Source organism: Molothrus ater, chromosome 12, assembly GCF_012460135.2.
Source record: "Molothrus ater isolate BHLD 08-10-18 breed brown headed cowbird chromosome 12, BPBGC_Mater_1.1, whole genome shotgun sequence".
NCBI classification, from domain to species: Eukaryota; Metazoa; Chordata; class Aves; order Passeriformes; family Icteridae; genus Molothrus; species Molothrus ater.
Window position 1 is genome coordinate 13,023,352 of NC_050489.2, and position 20,048 is coordinate 13,043,399.

At 42.4% G+C, this 20,048-nt stretch overlaps 1 protein-coding gene across 1 annotated transcript; it reads right to left on the bottom strand.

Annotated features, from left to right (window-relative positions):
- Window positions 1–785: 785 nt before the first annotated feature.
- BBS2 (Bardet-Biedl syndrome 2) lies at window positions 786–19,785 on the bottom strand. Its single transcript, XM_036390445.2, has 17 exons — window positions 19,608–19,785; window positions 18,054–18,281; window positions 17,542–17,667; window positions 17,204–17,266; window positions 14,632–14,709; window positions 12,371–12,475; window positions 11,420–11,506; window positions 9,513–9,648; window positions 7,508–7,647; window positions 6,600–6,744; window positions 5,839–6,010; window positions 4,689–4,818; window positions 3,953–4,084; window positions 3,292–3,429; window positions 2,735–2,847; window positions 1,876–2,024; window positions 786–1,218 (listed from the first exon to the last, which is right to left on the bottom strand). Exons 1-17 carry the CDS (start codon window positions 19,722–19,724, stop codon window positions 1,112–1,114), a joined length of 2,166 nt encoding a protein of 721 aa, XP_036246338.1. The 5' UTR covers window positions 19,725–19,785; the 3' UTR covers window positions 786–1,111.
- Window positions 19,786–20,048: the final 263 nt, after the last annotated feature.

Here is a 20,048-nt window from a genome sequence, read left to right on the forward strand (position 1 = left end):
AGAGGCCATGACTCCTCCTGACAGCCCCAGGAAGCCACCCAAGAACTTTGAGATGGGCCAACTCCTCCCTGCCCACATTGCTAACACCATTGTATGGTGGCAAGGGTGATGCTGATGCAGGAGCACTGGGGCCCAACCTCCATCCTGTGCAGGTTATTTTTAGCTTCTAAAAGAAATTAGCTTTGGCAAAGGTTCTAAAATACCTTTAGATCTGAGATAGAGCCTTACTGTAATATTTTAATCCAATTCTAAGAGATCACACAACTAAACAGGTTTGAGCCAGGAGCCAAGTCATTTTCCAATACCTTCTTTTGATCCCATTAAGTATTACTAGCTCTTCATGATTAGGCACCAAGCTTGGGTGTGTAGTTTGTTTTTGTTGTTCCTGAAATGCACCCTTGCCCACCTCAGTATCTTGCAGTTTTTCCAGCAGTAGCACAGTACCAGTAGCTAGAAGCAAAACCTTCTGCAATCCAGGTGTGGGGAGAGTGCTGGATATGAAACAGATCACTTCCTACCTGCACAGATCATGGAACTGGATATCTGTCAAAGATCTTCTGGCTTAAGAGCCAGCAAGATGTTATCTTTTGGTGGTTTTCATGCACTGCTCTGCAGTTTACCTAGAGAGCCACGCATCCCTGCGTGAAACCCCAGACTCTCCAGCACAGGAAGCTCAAGTGTAAATGAACCATGCAGCAGAAATCAGAGAAGTTGTTTGGGTTGGTTTTTTTCAACACGTAAATTTAGCAGTAAACATCTCCCCAACAAAATCAGAACAAAATCAGTCAAGCCAGTCTATGTTTTAATGGAAAAGACCAATGCCTTAACTACAAAATATATTTAAATACATAAATAAATTACTGTAATAAAAAATAACTGTTTGAACTTCTGTCTTACATAAATACCACATCTGCACTTAAACTCTGATGGTCTCTTCATGGAGTTTTGGTCTCTGTAATATTTCTCACCTGACAACTTAACTACAGCAATATCATTGTAATTACTTCACTCTGCAGTGGAGTAGGGGTCTGAATTAACTGCTTGTCACCCATTACCGGTTATCTGCTCAGTGCATGGAATCACTGCCTCTGCACAGCTGCTGCTCCTCTCCCTAAGAAGAAGCTGTTCCCACACGCATTATCCTGAACAGTGTGTTGAAGTTGCTGCTTCTTATTGCATCCCGACAAGCACTGATCACTTGTGTTTTAGGTTTGCCAACTGAAAGGAGGAAAAAAAAGGAAAAGAAAGGGAAAAAAACTCAGTTATAGAGTAAGAAACTGGTAAAAATACTTATTTGATCCAGGCTGAAAATTTTGGGGTTTCTTTCAAATGCTTTTTTAACACATGATGAATCACCACCTTTTTTCTAGTACATAAATAAAATCCTTTCTTTAAAGAAAAATCCCCTGTAGCTCTGTTTTATGAGAGTTTGTTGGAAGGGGAATGCTATAAACATACAAAAAAGTACCTCCCTCCCCGAAGACCTACAGGGCTAATAATGCAGATAAAACAGTCCTGCTTAAGATGGTAGTTGCTTTTTTTTTTAAAAAGCAGAATTATAATCTAAGAACTGAAGTAATTCTAGAAACATTTTTAAAGTAGTATGTTCAACAAAACTATCAATTTCTGCCTCATTCAAAAATGTGGAAATTATTTCAAATTGTTCTTTACAGAATTGTGATCCCAGAATATATGGGACACTCACAGTTGATTGTCACACATAACTGGCTATGACTAAAGAATGAAAAATTACTTCTACTGAGCTTCAGGCCAAAAAGCCTGAAGTCACTTAACTAACCCAGGTGACCTCTGGGACATATCTTATGTGCCTCTCTGGGGGTCTGAGACTCCCTACTTTCAAAAACACAGACTTACCACGTAACTGCCCAGCCCTTTGGATTGCTTGATTCACAGCTTTCAGATTATTCAACAGCTCTGTGTGATTGTTGCAACGAATTTTGTATTGATTTATTAAATCTCTGTTCAGGTCATACAGCTCACTGTAGCGTGTCTTCATGTTTTTCCTGGGGAACAATCAGTCCAGTTATTTGCATCTCTGAGGACAAGAAAGTCATTCCTGGTTTGTCAATATAAAGGTGTAGCAATACATGGTTGTGTTGGCTACCACAGTCACCTGCATCTCTGCCACATAGAAGACAACAGACTTGTCTAGACATGTTGGTTATACTCATTATTTTACTAAAAAAACCTGGACAGCCTATTTTTGCAGTTACTTTATCCACAAGGCAAAGTGGAGGCACCACTTTCCCCAGTGAAAGTACCACTGCCCTGCAGTAGTGGGCCTCTTTACTGCTGCTCTTCAGAGTAAAGCTCGAAATTAGCAGAAAACAGCAAATCAGTGTGAAAACCTGACACCAAAAATTTCTTTCTTGCTGTTCTCAAAATTTCACACACCACAGATAGCTTTTCCTGCCTTCTTCCCTTAATATATCTTTTCTAACATATCTCACCATCCTGAAGTAGATTCAAGCTGCTATACACTAAGCCCCTACCCTTGCCCTGTTGCCTTGCCCTGACTGGTTTCCTACCTAAAGAACATGACAAGGTTCAAGGAGAGCTCATGGTGAGACCACCAAAAGTACAATTCTACATCAAAAATTGTAACTAGGCAATCTTGTATCACACCAATGTTTTCCTGTGCCCTTTTCTTCCTGAAAAGCAAAGACTGGCCATTCTAAACCCCAAACACACAAACCAGGAAGCAACTGCTCACATGTCTCCCAAGAACCGGGCATCTTCTGCCTGAACCAGCATGCTGCGGATGAGGTTGGAGTGCTCAGCCATGTCAGCAGTGAGCCTCTCATTCACTGCATGATGCTCATCCACCTGTCCAGGGCAAACAACTCATGAGCAAGGGTCCTTGGCACCCTGGGCACACAGGGTTCAGGCTAAACCTCAGCCCAGCGCAATAGGAAATAACATCCCAACCTAACCAACCAGCATCCCTGACACTGCCCTCTTTCCCCTCACTCCCCACTGCTGGAGCAGCACCTTGGCCCTCACAAAGGGTGAGCAGACTGAGATACACATCTCACATGCTGACCCAAAACCAGAGCTCAGTCTCCCAGATAACATATTTACTTTATCCTAAACAACCAACTGATGGGTCCAAGGACCTGTTCTACAGAACAAAAACAGACAGAAAGTTGAGTGTCCCACAGAATATACAGCAAGCCATTGTGGGCTGATTTCCATAAAAAAGATAAATTAGTTTAGAGATCCTCTCATAAAAAAAAAAACCCTACTCAGAAATGTCCAAAGCCTCTTTACCTTCACCAATACTTTCCGCAGCTCCTCAAAGTAGGCAGGAAAATCTGCTTCCACCTGCAAATCCTCAATGGCCAGGAAAGAGGCCATTGACTGGATAATGTCACCAGCTAGATCAATATCATCTGTGTTGATAGAAATCTGTCAGAAAGGAAAGAAAGCACTTTAGCACTCTTCCATGCCACAACATCTGAAACTGCCCAGCAGTATTGCCTCTCCAACAGTTACTCATGCTCAAAGCAGGTCCTTTTATCAAGAGGGCATGGGCGAGCTCTACAGCTTTCAGTAAACAAGAACACACTGATTTCAAAGGGGCTTTTATTCAGGTTTGGGATAGAGAGGCATCTGTGCATATAGGGCCAGTTACAGGCAGAAGTTACAGGCAGCCTTTGTGCCTCACATTATGGCTCCCTGAAACCATTCTGTGAGAAAATAATTTGTCTCCTTCCTACAGATCCTCAGGCTAAGCAGTTCACTTCAGTAACAGGCCCTGGAATTTTACCCACCGACAGTAAACAGACACAGAAGTTTCCAAAAGCATGAGTACTTTCTCTGCCTGTTTAGTCATCCTTCACTTTTACTGCCTCCTCCTGGCAGTTTGGGTATTCTGGTTTTACTGGAATATCATTGAAGGGCTGCTCCACTTGTCCAGGGAGGTACTCACCTCTCCACCAGGCTTGATTTTGATGCAGAGCTGACCTGCATTACGAAGGGAAGTGAAGCAAACCTGAAAGGGAGCACTCTGGAACTCTGCATCCTCTGGCAGCAAGAAGCTCTGATTCAGCCACATAACGATCTTGCAAAAATAAAATTAAGAGCATCAGCCATCCCTTGTGTGTAAAGCCTGGGGAACCACACAATGTCCCTGCAAATAATGTGCACCAGAACACTCTGTTCAGGGCACCACGGAAATCTCATTTACTAAATTTCATCCCATAACCCCATGTCATGGACTTCTTAGAATGAGGACAACTGAATCCTTGCACTAAAGCTGAATATTTCTAAAATAATCAAATCCATCAATCAGAGACTGCTATGAAACTGAGCCACTACCTGAGCACTGTGCTGCCTTTTTCCTGTTCTCTGCTCATTTACAAAATTCAACACTCACTACAGGTCTCCTGCTATCAGCATGCACACAGCAAACAAGATAATATCTGAAACACCCTCTGATCTCAGGCCTTTAGTTCCTGCAGGAATGAATTCCTGATGCTTGGAGTGCCTGAACTGAGTCATCTTTTAAAGACAGAAAAAAGCAGGGCTGACTTGAAATACACAGACTCCAAAGGCCAGTAGTGCAGTTCACTGCATAATTTCTCCTTTCTATTGGGAATCTCAAGCTGACTGCAAACCCTCCATTTATGCAAGATTTGAAACCAGGAAGAAGAGCAGAAACTCACCCTTTGTGGCCTCTCATTCATGGTACAGTTAACAAAGCTCAGGGGCTCTGTGGCCGAGTCTGGGCTGCTCAGGGCATACATGGAAAAGCGAGGAAGCTGTCTTGTCAACTCAAACACATGGAACTGTGTGCTGGAAGCAACCCAACAGAAAAACAGAGAATTAATAACATAGCAAGGATTCACCTATTGCAATGGTTCCTGGTTCTTTTTTAGCTGAGGACTAACATCCACAGTTTTCAGGTACATAATCAGCTGCTTACTCCTTCTCCAGAAGAAACACTGAAACTTGGAAATTCCAGGCTTATCGCGAGGTTGTATGATTCCTCTCCATTGCTGTAATTTTCAATAATCCACTGAAGGATACTCTCTAGGCTAATACATTTACAATTTTACTATATGATTGGGTATTTTCTTTACAAGGTCAGTGAAGTCTTATTAAAAGCAATAATAAAGGCAAATAGAGAAAACAGAAAGGGAATTCAGTCCCATACAGTTTTTTTGCAGTGGGTGGCTAGCTCTCAAAATATGCCTCCCTATTCAGGGAAAGAATGCAGCCTCCTCAGGCACCAACAGCTCTGGCAGATGTGAGCAGGAAGAAAGTTGTTTTCAAGGGTATATGAAAAGATGTTTCATTTTCTATGGAGAGATTTCTATGGGAGATTGGAAAAATGTTGTATTGAAATCAAGCATGTGTTCCTTTCTATTTGCCCTGAAGCCAAATGGGTTCAGGAGTACTTTATAGCCTGAGAAACAAAGCTGTGGTCTCCAGGCTTGCTCAAGTACTTCATCCAGAGCAGCCACCATCCAGGGCCCAGCCCCTTAGGGATGACAGGACAGAGTCTCTGCATCTGTTGATTCCCTCAGTAAGGCATCTCCTGGAAAAATGTGTATTCCGTCCCTAAAAGCAGAACCAGAACACAACAGATCATGGTGACTCCAGAGCATTTAGACTTTGTCTGGAAAAGAACTCAGCACCACAGGTGCATCAATACTTTTAAGAAAGCATCCCAGCTCTCCTTTCATTAAGACAGAGAAATAGGACACACAGGAATTAACGGTGCACTTCCCATGGGACAAGCATGAAGCCACATTATTGCTGCTTCCTGGTCCCACAGTTTGGAGACCAGCAGAGATCACACCATCAACTCACCTGTTTCGGTACCCCACAAAGGCTTTGATGTGCAAATCCACAGGGACATCTTTGGGTGGAGTAAGGGGAACACGAACACAGCCTGAGAGGTTCTGGACACTGGGGTGGACCACATGGCTCTCTCCTTCAAATATGCCCTCAGCAAAGATCAGCACAGCACGGATGATTGTGTCTTAGCAACAGGAAGAAAAAGCAGTTCCCAAATTAAAAGCTATCCTCTGGCAACAAACCACCACTGTTTTCAGAATTAAGCATGTTCAACTCCTTACATCACTACTCTGAATCGTTAAAATATCCCAGGTGACCAGGACTATCTGGACCTGACTGCATCCTATGTATGCCTGGTGCAAGGTGAATTTACTGTCTTGGGGTAATTCCAGTTTTGCATGTAAAGCCAGCTGAGATCCAGCTGCATTCATGCAACACCCTCACTAATGCAGCTGTGGGTTGGTGTTTACAATCAACACAAGAAATGCTGCAGGGATCACCCTGCAGTTTTCATCCAAGGCTGGTTTCATCCAAGTTAAATGTTAATTGCCTCAGAAAATAACACATAATAAGAAACAAATTCCATCAAACTCCTCTCCCCTAAGACTCATCCAAGGAACAAAGCTTGATTCAAAACTCTTGAAAGGAAAGAAACCACAAAAGGGACGTTACAGACAATAAAGAGGAGACATTCAAATCACCAGCTAAATATAACTAAAAATTTGCATTGTTTTACATGAAGTGAATATCAATGGTTGCAGGTTACCACTCACCATTTGTGGTGGAAATACACAGCTCCACATGGGCAGACTGGCTGTCAGAGCCCAGATTAACTGAGAGGGCTGTCTGGAGTTGGGTGTTTGCTGGAATCAGACCTCTCTGCCCATCAGCTTCCTTCAACTGAGTGGTCAATTCAGCCTGTTACAAAACACATCATACCACCCATCAGTATCATAATTTCAAGTTTTTCATTCAAAAAAACCTAGAAAACATATACACAAGTCAGTTCTCTTTTCTTTCAGAGGAAGGTTGTATTACAACAATTCCCAGACACTTCCAACTAGCTACGAGTGGTGGCTGGATGAGGCATGGAGCTGTGGACACTTGGGCTACAACATGTTTGAGTGCTTCACTAGGGATGGACCTCAACTCTGTATGCAAACCTTTACTCAAAAAACACTTCACATATGTCAGTTTTAAACACAATCTTACAGAATTCCAAGCTTCTGCCATGGTGGTAATTTGCTGTTCAAAAGGTGAGTTTGCTCTTTCTTCAGACTATTTTTTGCAACGTTCACTATCAAGTGTGATTCCTACATGTTGGCAGTGCTCCCTGATCCTCTCACACAATCCCCTCAGACTCCCAAGATGGTTTATGTACTGAAAACTACAACTTTCAGTCATAAGCCAAAGCACAGGGCTGAAGAGAATCCAGTTCTAAGCACAACTTTGCTCTGGAAGAAGCAAAGACAGCATTATTAAAATACAAAAAGCAAGTCCTGGACTTGCACAGGGAGCAAGCCAAATGCAGAGGCAGGAGCCCCCAGCAGACAATCTCACTGCATCCTGACAAGCTACAGCTCTGACTTGTCTGGACTGCCCCACAACCGCTTCCCAGATTACTCTGGATTTATCCCAACACCAAGGTGTGGTTTGGCCCTACACACTATTTAAGCAGTACCTTTGCATTTTCCTCATAATTTTTCAATTCCAGCAGAAGATTTTGTTTCTTTTGACTAAGTTCTCGGATAAGATCCTGCTCAGCACTTGTATCCATTAGGTTCCCTTTCATTTCCTCCCCTCCTGGCAGATAGCCTCGGACTGTACAAAAACAAAACATAGTCCATTTCAGCAAAGACTTTAACAGCCTGCCCAGAACTTCAGTTTCTCTTACATGACTCCCTTGTACCACCTCTGCAGTTCTGGTCTTCAGCTAGTAGCATTCAGCTGAAAACCTGAGCATTGATTTAGACCCACAGTCTCTCGCTTTCTTGGTGACTGAGGCAAGAGAACCGCATATTTAAAAAAAAAAAAAAAAGGTGAATTTCCAACCTGTCTTTAAGCTGTACTCACCTGACCAGACAAGTGCAGCACCCAGTCCTTTTGCAAGAGGATTCCCACTGCAATCATTCTTTAAGGTGCTTAGGCAAGTTTACAATTATGCAAAATTAATAAAATGTGTTCCTGGATTTCTAGAGCTGGTCAGAGGAGTTGTTGCTGTCTGGAAGTGGCTGTAAGTCACTATTTATCAGCCAGTAAACAAGATTTACCCACATTAGCTTTTCCCCAAATCAAGGGATACTTCACTTCAAGGAGTCAGACTTGTTTCCCAGTAGCCCAGTGGAGCACAGAGTTATGGAAATACCTCTGTCAGTGGAGACAGAGGACCTGAACAGGTGATGAGACAACTTTCATTTTGCTCTAAGGCTGTGTACCCTGACTGCAGCTCTGACAATGAAAGCCAGGGACAAAAATCTTCTACCTGGGAAGAATATGCTGCCTGACTGCAAATGACTGCTGCCCTCTAAAAAGTTACCTGGAACTTGAAATCATTCAGCTTGCACACTGCCCTCCAATGAAAGGACACACTTTATTATTTCTGAGTGAATCATTCATTTAAAATGAGAGCAAGACAAAAACCACTGCAACACAGAACACCTCATGTGAAAGGATGCTGGTCCCAAACAGAACTCTAATAACACTCTCTATATAACCCCAGCCACACTAATTACTAAGGCCTGAAGGGATCCCCATCGTGCAAGGCTTGTCTAGAGTGGACACATCAGAAAAGGATGATCATGTTCATGATACCAACCTACACAACTCTGTAGGACAAGGTTATCCAGAACTGCTTACAATGCTCCCCTTCCATAAGCTTGGGAAAAAGGTTTATAGGCTGAAGCCGAAATGCAGCAAATCCCCACCGCCTGTGATTAAGACAGTCAGCAAAACACACTGCTATTTAACAAGGACAGGCTTTTGTTTCAAATGGGTTGTGCCAGACCTGCTTGTCTCAGGCCACTGACGCCAAGGAGTCGGATAATCACACCAGTGTCTTTCCTGGAGCCATCCCTGTAAATTCATACTGAGCTTATTTAAATCATCTGTGATCATATTTATTTCCACTCACAATAACAAGGTCTGACTTCTTGAATGCATGGTGGGATAAATCCACCACTTCTCCAGTCTCAGGATAGCATTTTCCAGGAAACAAAGCGCCGTTAACATCTAAAATTTCTAATATAAAAACTCTTCATCTGCAGAAGAAAACCAAAACACACACACCCTTAGTTCTTAAACACCTTTACCTACTTTAAAGCGGCCAAAGAATTAAAACACAGAAAAAAGATTTCCTATACATACATCTATTATAATGTAGCCTGAAGAACCAGAGTCTGTACTGAATATCATTATCTTTGCATTAGGATGGGGTTTCTTCCATTAGACAAATGAATTTTGATGGTTTCTTGGATCATAATGAAACACATGCTGATTCTCACAGAAAAGGCAATATTCAAAATCCTGTTTGCAGATAGCGTAACTCAAAATTCCCTCAACTGCACATAAAGCAAAGGGAATTTGGCACACAAAACGTTGGAACCAAAACCATGTTTAGCTAATCTGAGATGATGTGATGTGCCTGATATTGCTGTGTACTACATTAATATCATTAACAATGCTTCTACCTTCACCATCAACTGAGCAGCAGATTAGCTGGGTGCTCCCATCCATTCTGTAATCCCCCTCCACCAGTCCCGCAATCGAGGAAGCAAAGTTGTCCTTAAAGATGACCTCCCCAGTCCGGTCACTGCGTGCATCAACCTGGAAAAACAAAAAGTTCCAAGCCTCAGCATGAAGAGAAAAGCCAACTCCAAAACACGTGTCATGCTATACTCTGAGCTGTTAACTGAAAGCCAGCTCTGCTCACAGAACTGCAGGGGAAGCTGCAGCTCTGCTCATCCAAACACCGCACATGAAAAAAAGTATTACCAAGAAATGACCTCTAGGCAGACTCTAGAAGGAGCTAGAAGGAACTTCTCTTCAGAGATGCTTCCCTAAGTCACAAAACTAAAAAAGGAAGGAAATAAAAGGAACTGCAAATCTGCACTGGAAAGGTTATGCACATATGATGCAGGAATGATGGGACTAAACCAGAAATAACTTTAATGCAGTATTTACAACCTCTCCTCTCAGCTGCAGCTGTTGTGTGGTGAATTATTTTTATACAAAAATACCACAACCTTCAATTATCTTTCATTCGATAAGAAGGGTGAGGTGGGCTCAGTTCCATGCACTGTGTAATTTCCAAAGCACAGGTCACAGCATTACTCTTTCTAGGAGTTATGGATTGTTTCAGACCAACAAATTGGGTAGGGACTACCAGTGGAAAAGAACAGGAGCAAAGCAAGGAGATGTTCTCTGTTGCTGTGGAGCTCAGTAAAGAAGATGCAGGGCACACATTTATGGAGCAAAGAGGAAAGATCCTGGTTTATTCACCCATGTCTTTATACAGAGTTTTTAAAGAACATCCCCTGTCTATCCCCAACTGGGCAGTAACAAGTTGTTACCCTGTACTGATTGGTCACTCAATCTGCTGGTGTGTACGTGCAGAATGAGTTGTTTGTGACATACAGCTTTCATTTTCCTGCCTAACGGTGTAAAAATAGTTTATACAGGTGGCTAGAGTTTTTCACAGTCCTAGAGTTCTTTCTCAGGGAAAGCAGGCTGTTTTCTACAGTCCTAGAGTTCTTTCTCAAGGAAAACATGTTGTTTTTCACTGCTTCAGGACTCTGCTCTCATGAAGAGCTGTCAGCTTTCTCACGGATTCTGTCGGCTGAAGTCAGGATTCAGTTTGTAAGGCCTCTGGCCTGCTGTTTCACCACCACAGCTCTCTCTTTGACAATGTTACACATCTAATCCAATGTAAGTTACAACACATCAGGGCTCTGGACTGCCAGCTTGATATGAAGTTATTAAAGTGCTGCAGGCTAATGAGAGTAATAAGAGGTGTGAAGAAAAAAGCACAGCTTTACAGAAAAACCTGGCAAGCTGCATCCAGGAGAGATGTGGCAGTTAAAACAGTCATTTCTGGCAAAGGGGAATACCAAGGAACAGGCTTAAAAGACTAAAACTGAGCTGTATAGAATGCTCTACATAAAATGAAATAATGCTTGATTAATCCTGCCACAGTCAAGGCCGACGCTGCTCTCCTGTTACATAACTGCTTTGTCTTCCCAGTGGTTTGGGAACATTCAGAACACACTGCAGAGGATCATTCACATGTCCCCAAGACACACCTGAATAGAGACATTCAAGAACTCCAGGATGTGGCATATGATCTCTGCTGCCATGGAAACAACTTGCCACACCTCAGCAATTGACTCTGAGCTAAGCAGGGGAAGCAGCTTTTCTCTGATCTTGCATTTGGCACAAGACTCAGAAGCCAAACTAGGTTTATTGCAATAGATCTGCAGTGCTCAGGTTTCTAAGTCTTTTTTATTTTTTGGTTGTTGTTCATCAGATAACTTAACAGCCTTGTTCAAACACAGCCCCCATATCTACAGCTCCTCATTTTCTCCCTGTATAAACTCACCTTCCCATTAGACCAGCCAGTGATCAACTCACACACTCCATCAGAGTTCAGGTCAAATGCATGTATGCTCATTGCTTGGTTTTTTGACTGAGGGCAGAAAAGAAAGAACAAATTAAGCTTGGGTATGTTCTCTAAACTTCACATGCTTGCCACTTGAAAAACAATGGACTGTGAGACTACAGAGAGTACAGAAAGGAGTACAATTATGCCTCTTAACAGGAAGTTTCAGCATCACTAAGGTCACAGATACATGTGACATCTTAGCCCTTGCACTACTAATCGAGTACACTGCTTTTAAAGCACTTGATAGTTCCTTTAAATACATTTCCATCCAAGCAGATGATTAGAACTCACAAAAACAAAGTGTAAAAAACCAAATCCTCTAGGGAAAAAAAAAAGTATCAGGGCCTCAATATGGTCATAAAGTTAGACTACTGAGGACAACCATGAGCCTCTTCCTGCCACCTCTCAAGGAATCTTCTTATTACTATTAAATATACTGTTCTGTATTATATTAAGAATATCAAAATGAGCATCAGGAAAGGATCTTGGCAAACTGATTTGCTGGAGCAGGAAGTTGCTATTGATGAGAAAAATTAACCTTGAACATAGACAATGTAAGATTTCAGCTTCTGAAAAAGTTTATTGATTCAGCCAGAGGATTTTCTAACACTAACTCAAATGTCTCTTGCTAAGCTGAAGAATCCCTAGTTGTATGGTTGTATCCCTGTTGTTTAAACCACCACCAACAGCCCAAAAGTACTTCAGGAATTGACCTGGTATTTTATAAGAACCTATAAAAACAGGGAGATATTGTAAGAACAAAATTACATTAAGTTCTCTGCTCAGCAAAGTTCTCCTAAGGGTAACATCAGAATGACCTGGAATTAGATACCAAGTCTCCAGGCAGCCTTCAAGCTTGCAGTGATGATACTCCAACAATGGACTAACCTTAATCCTCCAGTAGCGCGCTGCCTTGTTGTAAACTCCAACAGTGCCGTTGGCGAGAGCGTAGCCAAAGCGACTGCCATACATGGGGCTAAGGGCAGTGATGGTCTGCAGGGGAAAGAAGGGAGACAGAGGACACAGGAGTGAGAACTTGTGCAACTTCAGCTAACAGGAACAGGCTATACATCTGTCATATGAGTCCTACATTGCTTAAGTGGTAAGTAAGCCTGTTGTAGGAAGCACTGAACTAATAACTTTTAAGAATCAGTCTGAAATCATGGAAGGCCTTGCAGGATTTCCTCACACAAGCTCTATTTCCAGTGTTAGGAGACACTTCAGCAAGGATTGCAGAACTGCCCTCAAACTGTGTACTTTGACCAACTATTTCCTACCACAGACAGCAAAACAACTGCTCATAGGATTCTTGTGGTCATCAGTGCTAACACACTAGCATTGAGAAACTACACACAATATTCCTTAAGCTTAAGGAGCTGATGATGCCAAAGGTTCAACTTGCCTGGGTTAGGAAAGCCCCGGAGATATTACTGGTAGAAAATCTTTGCCCAGTACTAGTAAGATAAAAATTAAAAACTGCCACAGTTGGACTTCTTTGGAACACAACTGAACACCAGGCTAGGTGTCCTGCCTGAACAAGCTCTGGAGAAAGACCTGAGAGTCATAACTTGGCCTGTTTCTCACTCCTTTTAAAACCCATTCCTCATTGAGCTAAGCTTCTCAGGGCTTGGAAATGCAGGTTTTTCCACACACTGAGACTAGAGATTTTAATTTCAGGAGGAACAATTGCAATCATCTGTCTGGTCTTCTGTACAACGTAGCACAGGAGACTTCCTTCAATTAAATTCTTCCCCAACATTTTATCTAAACTCATCTGACTGTGCCCCTTGGATGTTTTACCACAACACTTTGTTTCCAAACCCTTTATCCTTTCCTCTCACAATCTTCTGCTGAGTCTTTCCTAAGTATCAAACTAAATTACAAGCACCCAGTAAGGACAGAAGACCACAGCAACAGTCAGAAACTCAAAGGTAACAATAAACCCAAACCTATTGTCTATTTGTAAGAATCACAACAGTCTACAGCTTCAGCTTCACCAGAGTAAGGGATTAAACACAGAAAATGAAAACTACCCAGGACTTCCAAACCAAACATAATGTACAAAGACACTGGTCCCTGAATTTACCTTCCTAAAAAGAAAGGTTTAGGTTTGACTGTGTCCTTTTATGTTAGAACAGTAGAATCATAATAGGCCTCCTATGACTGCAGGTGTGAACTTAAAACAATTCTACTGAGGATCTGGAAATAAAGCACACTTGAGAGTGACCAACCTTTAGCATCCCTTTAACTAGAAATATCTAATGACCAGACTAGCCACTGCAGAGAGCAAGATATATTACAGGCCCAGTTCTAATTGTAGTGATAGCAACAACCTCCTTTTCTGGAAGAGTGCCTGGCTTTGTCTTTTATAGCTCCTCATAAGTGGTTTATTAGCTAAGCCTTTTAGTCCCATCTTGGGCAGCAGGGAGGCCTCAGATCTTAAAGGACAACGGCCTGTGACCTTACTCTACCTTGGGTCCAGAAGGGCTGTGAAGGACTGAGAACACTTTTAATGCAGTGATAAGGATATTTTACTCCCTTCCTAGAAACCAAAATCAGTGGGCATCTTCTCTCAGTTCTTATGCTAAACAGCAACTCCTACAGCTACTCCTATCCCTCTGTAAACATATCTGCCCCCATACCTTACTTTAGTCAACACAGCTCTTTTTATATAGCCAGTGTGTAACTCCAATTGCAACATAATCTTCCAGTTTTGCCTGGGCATTCCCCTTCTACCCTGCCATGCACTGTCTGGATGTACACACAGGGACAAGTTACATCGTCAAGATTGCATCAAAAATATTTGAGGAAAACTGCAGAAGACATCCTTTTACTCAGAGGACACTAAGAGCTTCAATCACAATGCAGCAACCTTAATCACCCTTGCACAGGCTCCTGACTGTCAGCCAGGAATAGGCACTTTTCTCAGTGGGGTGACGGATTTATAAATAAACAAAGCAAAAGCCGCCTTAATAATAAAAGACATTATTAAACTCAAACTTTCACAGTTCTAGCACAGTAGATACTGTGCCAAATAGTTAAGCAATTACTTAACTACACAATAAATCTGAACCAGAAAAGCTTTAGAGTACAACAACACTTTCAGCTCTGTCAGCAACTATAATAAACATTAGCCAGAAATAATTTACCTCTGTCTCTGACATTTCTGCCACAATCTCATCCTCCTTAAATACACGGATGTCAAAATCTTCAGAGCCAACAAGAAGCTGAAAAAAAAAAAAAGTGCTCCTTAAAAATAATTATTCAAGCTAAGGAAGCAAGCACCAGGATCCAGAGGATTAATTAATACACAAATTAATACTTTAAGTGTAGCAATGAAGAGGTTTTAACAGATCTATGACACGTTGCAAGTGTTGCACTGAAGATCCCTCATTAAAAAAAAAAACCAAACAAACGCACACAAAAAAACCCCAAGACAAACAAACAAACCAACCCAAATGAATCCAAGTATCAACCATCTCTGCTTCTCCAGCCTAAGTGGTGGCTGCCACTACTGCCAAGTAGAAGTAAAATCAGCTTTGTCTTGTTGTAAATGATTATACCAATAGGCATTGAATTGGGTCTTCTGCATCCTCACTCCTTAGTATTTCCTACATTTTAGTTCTTTTACTGTTTCTTAGTTCACCAGGTAGAAAGCATTAATTGGAAAGGAGCCCAGTGGAGAAGTTCATACTGAAGATCATGACAATTGTCAGGTTCTCTTTTGCAAATTGAGAAACCCAAGGAACAGATCTGCTCGGTGCCTTGTCCACAAAGTCACCCACCAAATCAATGAAAAACAGAATTACAAATCAAAGTCTGAAACCTGGTAGTACTTTTCCCCACTGAAACCCATGAGCCCTTCATCTTTACTTGGCAAAAGAGATACAAATCCATAACAAAGTTGGATTTTTAAAAATATTAAAGGCTTTTTTTCTTCCCAAGTAAAGATGCTTCAGATTATGTCAACCTAAATCATACCAAGCTAAGTCTACTGCAGCTATTGAAATTATTTGCAACAATTAACACATTTAAGAAGCACAGATTTCTTGGCCAAGTTGCAACCATCAGCAAAAGGCAACCAGAAAGCACACAATCCTGAAGCAATTACTGGTGATGCTGTGTTTTCCAGAGGTGCCTAGATTTTTTTTGTTAGTTTGATTCACCCCGTCCACCTCAGTGACTTCCATTCCACTGGACAGAAATTTGAGAGAGCAAGTCTAAGTTCTGCTCCACGAGTCTTCTGCCAGATGGCAGAAAGTAACCTTCATCAATCCAAAACTCCTGAGGAAGGCAGTGACAAGTTGTTCTGTTAGCTACTAAAAGTATATTCATGCAGTTTTTAAATCAGTATATTTTAAGTGTAAACTTGTTTTTACTGGGTGGAAAGAACAGAAATGAAGCTAACATAGTTATTTAGCAGGTAAGATACAAAGTGATAATTTAGGAAGTTTCTTCTTGCATTTTCTCAGAACTTTAGTTTTAAACCAGAGGCAGTTTCACAAAAGCCACAAATAAAAGTAAATAAATAAGAAAAACCCTTTAAAATCACCTAGATAATTAAGATCAAAAAGAACCTTGAAAACATCTCAGTAAATGCACGTTAGGGTAACTGGCTCAACAAGTTAGTCAGATATTGTATCCAGCTCTACTCAGCCCAAAGTAGCACCAACTGCCGAGAATGAACTTTTATTGAGAAGAAAAATATAGCAAAACCCACTTAAAAGCACAAGTGCAAACCATTTGCAATTAGTGTCATAGATCAGTTTCCTGGTTTCTAAATCCCTTGACACTGTCTCCAGTTTCTATAAACACCTCTCAGCACATTAAAAAAATACAAAGAGGAACTGTGCAGAAATTGATTTGAAAACTTGAAACCGTTTCACTTCCTAAAGATCCCAATCAAGCAGGGCCTGTATCAGTTTAGTGCTTATAAAAAACACATTAAAACTGTCAAGGCCCTTGACCCATCACTATTACATAGTCCAATTGGATATTCCAAATGAGGACTTTTCAGGAACTAAACAAAGAAGCTCAGGTAATTATGTTTCAAGTCTTAAGACAAATGACAAAAGTAAGTATTTTTAGCATAATGATTTAACTTCATATTGATTTGCATCTGGTATATACTAGGAAGCTATTACTCTTCTTAAAGATTCATATTCAGAAGCACAGTTGTTCATTTGGGATGAAGAAACATTTCCAAAAGAGAATGCCATACAAATTCAGAATTTCACCAATCTCTTTTAGCCTGTATGATCAGAATGGCAGCTGTTTCCTCTTGTTTGTCTCACACCATTATCAGCAGGTTTGTGTGTTACAAGTTATTGTCATTTTAAATCAGAAAAGCAAAGAGTATTCCATTTCCCCATGTCCCTGTAAGGAAACAGAAGGGCTGGACATGAAGACAGATTTCTCAATTTTACCAAGTGTAAGTGAAGCTCTTCAAAAGGATAGCTTTCTAAAAGTTCACTTTTATGTGTAAGCTTGCAAGTTGTTTCTGTGAAATTTAAAAAAGTTCATAAGCATATTCAAGAAATACCACTGAAATAGAGGCCTTGCCAACTGATGATCACAGGCATTTCATTGTATTGCTCTTGGCATAAAGAAAAATGAGAAATTTTAACTGGTGATGCGAGTCAGTTGTATTTGATAATCTAAGTTTTTTTATTATCATTTCACCACAAGAACAGCTGAAGTCATGTGTAAATGGTTACAAACCTCAGTTTTTCCATCATCATCAAAGTCACACAGTGCTAACGAACGAACGTTGTCCCCAGTAACCTGCAAAGAGAAGGACAGCACTCAGTGATGGCCATAGCTGTCAGAAGCTGAATTATTTTTATTATCTCAACTGCAACAGAACAATTGACACAATCAGTGTTCAAATAACATCTGAGTGCACTGAATACATGGCCAAAATACAGTTTAAGGCCTGAGATAATTTAAGAACAATCAACAACTAAATTAATAGTTATCATATTAAAAGAAAATCAAGATGATTTAGTGCCATTGAAAGAATCTTCTAATAACATCAAAACTATTATGCAGGGCCTTACCGTCCAAAAACGGTCATTGCCTTCATAATCAAAGCCCTGCAGGGCACAGTTTCCACCAATAATAGCAAGTGGAGGTGAAATATCTCCCAGCTTCCCAAGAACTATTGCATTGGCTCCATCAGAAACCTGCAGAGAAGCATTAAAGGAAAAAGAAACAGCAGACAAGAAGAATACATCAGACCACACAAGTGAAGAAGAGAGCTTCCGACATTATCACTGTCAGTTTAGCTGAGCTCTGAATGTCTATTATTTTTTTTAAGTTGGTCTTGCTAGGTGATGGGACATATGAATGCAATGTGTATCTGTATGTGTGAGTGTAAATTTTAATATATTAATTTTGAAATACTGCAGATATTCTAGAGACAAAACACTCTGAATGTAGCAGTAGGAAAAATGCATAGCACAGACACATAATTAGTTGACAAAGTAATGTAAAAGCTGTAATCTTTACAATTCAAAGAAACAGAAAATTATGGAGATAATAAAAGAAGCAGACATTTAAATCAACTTGCCTCTCTGTAAAACAAATCTGAGTTGTTGTACACATCATAAGCCAATAAATTAGTCTGTGTTCCAACCAGAAGACAATCATAACCTAGCTGAGGGTTCAGCACCCCTGAAGTCAGACAAGTGATCCCCTGATTAATGTTCAGAAGAGAAATGTCTGAATCTTGGTTACTTTGCACCATTCGGTTTGTGTTTATTCTCTGTCCTCGGGCATGAGGATTGTGAATAAAAACCTGTAGAAACAAAGATAAAAATATTAATACAACAATGTATCTGTTTGTATACAAACAGACTATTGTTTGGAAACAACTGTGATGAGGAGGAAGGCATTCACTCAGCCTAAATGAGGACTGCAGGTTTTACTGACAATATTTCTCACAGTTATTCTTTAAACTATACTAGGAAAAGGGAAATGGCAGGAAAAACAGTGCTCTGGCCAGTGGAGTTGCAACATCACTGTTTTGTTTGTTTCTGAAAATGACAACTGACAAGTCTTCGGAGTAAGGCAAAAATAGGAAACCAAAGGGAGCAACAACAAACTAAACAAATTACCTCCAGATGGTAGCAGTATTTGCAAAACATCCCAAACATTTAAGACAATTTACCTGGTACATATCTGTAACCTCCATCTGTAGGTGAGCAAGGTTAATTTTAAAAGGATGAATGATAAATATGGTTTTACTTTCACTGACCAATGCTCAGTCACTGCAATTGCCTGGAGCCAAGTCAGAGGCTCAACAGTTTGCTTTCTGGCTGTGCAGTCTGTCCCTCAGACAAGCCCTTGTTCTATGCTGTTCCTAAAGGTGCCAAAATCAAATTAATAACGCTGGGAAACATCACAGATGAACCCTCTTTGTATTTACAACCTAAGTGCCTCTGTGGGTTTATGCTTCAACCTATGCTTTATTAGGCAGGTTGTACTTAATCCTGTTTTGTTTATGTTTCCTACTCGAACAGAGCACACAGGATGCTCTCTGTTCCCGTCAGGCTGTTTGTGCATCACCCACAGAAACCTCAGCCCCGTTATCAGCACAGAGCTTGGTCTGTAACAGTGCCAAGGCTCACTGCTCTGACAACTGCACGACAAAACCTTTGGCTTCAAAGAATCCCGCTGTCTGCTAGAAAATGTGAGTTTCCGTGGCAACTTGGGTTTGTAAACTGGTTCAGGCTGGAAGAAGCCACAGAAGTCACCCAGTCCAACCTCCTGCTCCAACAGGGTCCCCCCCAGAGCGTGTTACTCCAGATTGTGTCTAGACAGCTTTTGAATTTCCCCAGGGCTGGAGACTCCTCAGCCTCTCTGGGCACCTCTGCTACTGCTCAATTTCGTCACCTGCTTTTTTGCAAGCTCCCTGCTGCAGCCGAGCGAGGCTTCGAGCACCGCGTCCCCGGGCCCCGCCGCGGGTCTGCGCAGGGCGAGGGGAACGAGCCCCCTGCCCCTGGCTCGGCTCAGCCCTGCCAGGGGAGCTGGCGGGGTTAGCGCGGCTTCCGCGGCGGCCGCCGGGGCTGCTCGGCCGGGCCAGGCCGCGCCGCAGCCGCCGAGGCTGCTCCTGCCCCGTTACCTTGCCCGCTTGCGTGGCGGCCGCCAGGCAGGGGTGCGTCCCGTCGTACCGGCCCAGCGCCACCATGCGGGGCAGGATCTTGTGGTTGAGCTTCAGCGTGAACACGGGCACCAACATGATGGGCGAGGGGCCGCGGGGCGGGGGGGGGGGGGGGGGCACGCCGGGGGAAGCCGGGCTTGGCCGGGCCGCGGGGCCGCCGCCGGACGCGGATCCGCCGGCACCGCACGCGCGCACGCGCAGGCGCCGCGTCAGCGGGAGGGGCGCGGCCCGAGGGGCGGCCGCGGGGGGGCGCTGTGGGGCCGGGAGGGGGCGGCGGCTGATCTGAGAGGGGAGCGCGGAGGGGACCGCGGGCAATGGGGGAGATGGGACCGGAGAGCAGGGCAGAGGGACTGGGGGAGCACGGCACAGGGACTGGGGGCAGTGGGGGAGATGGGGTAGGAC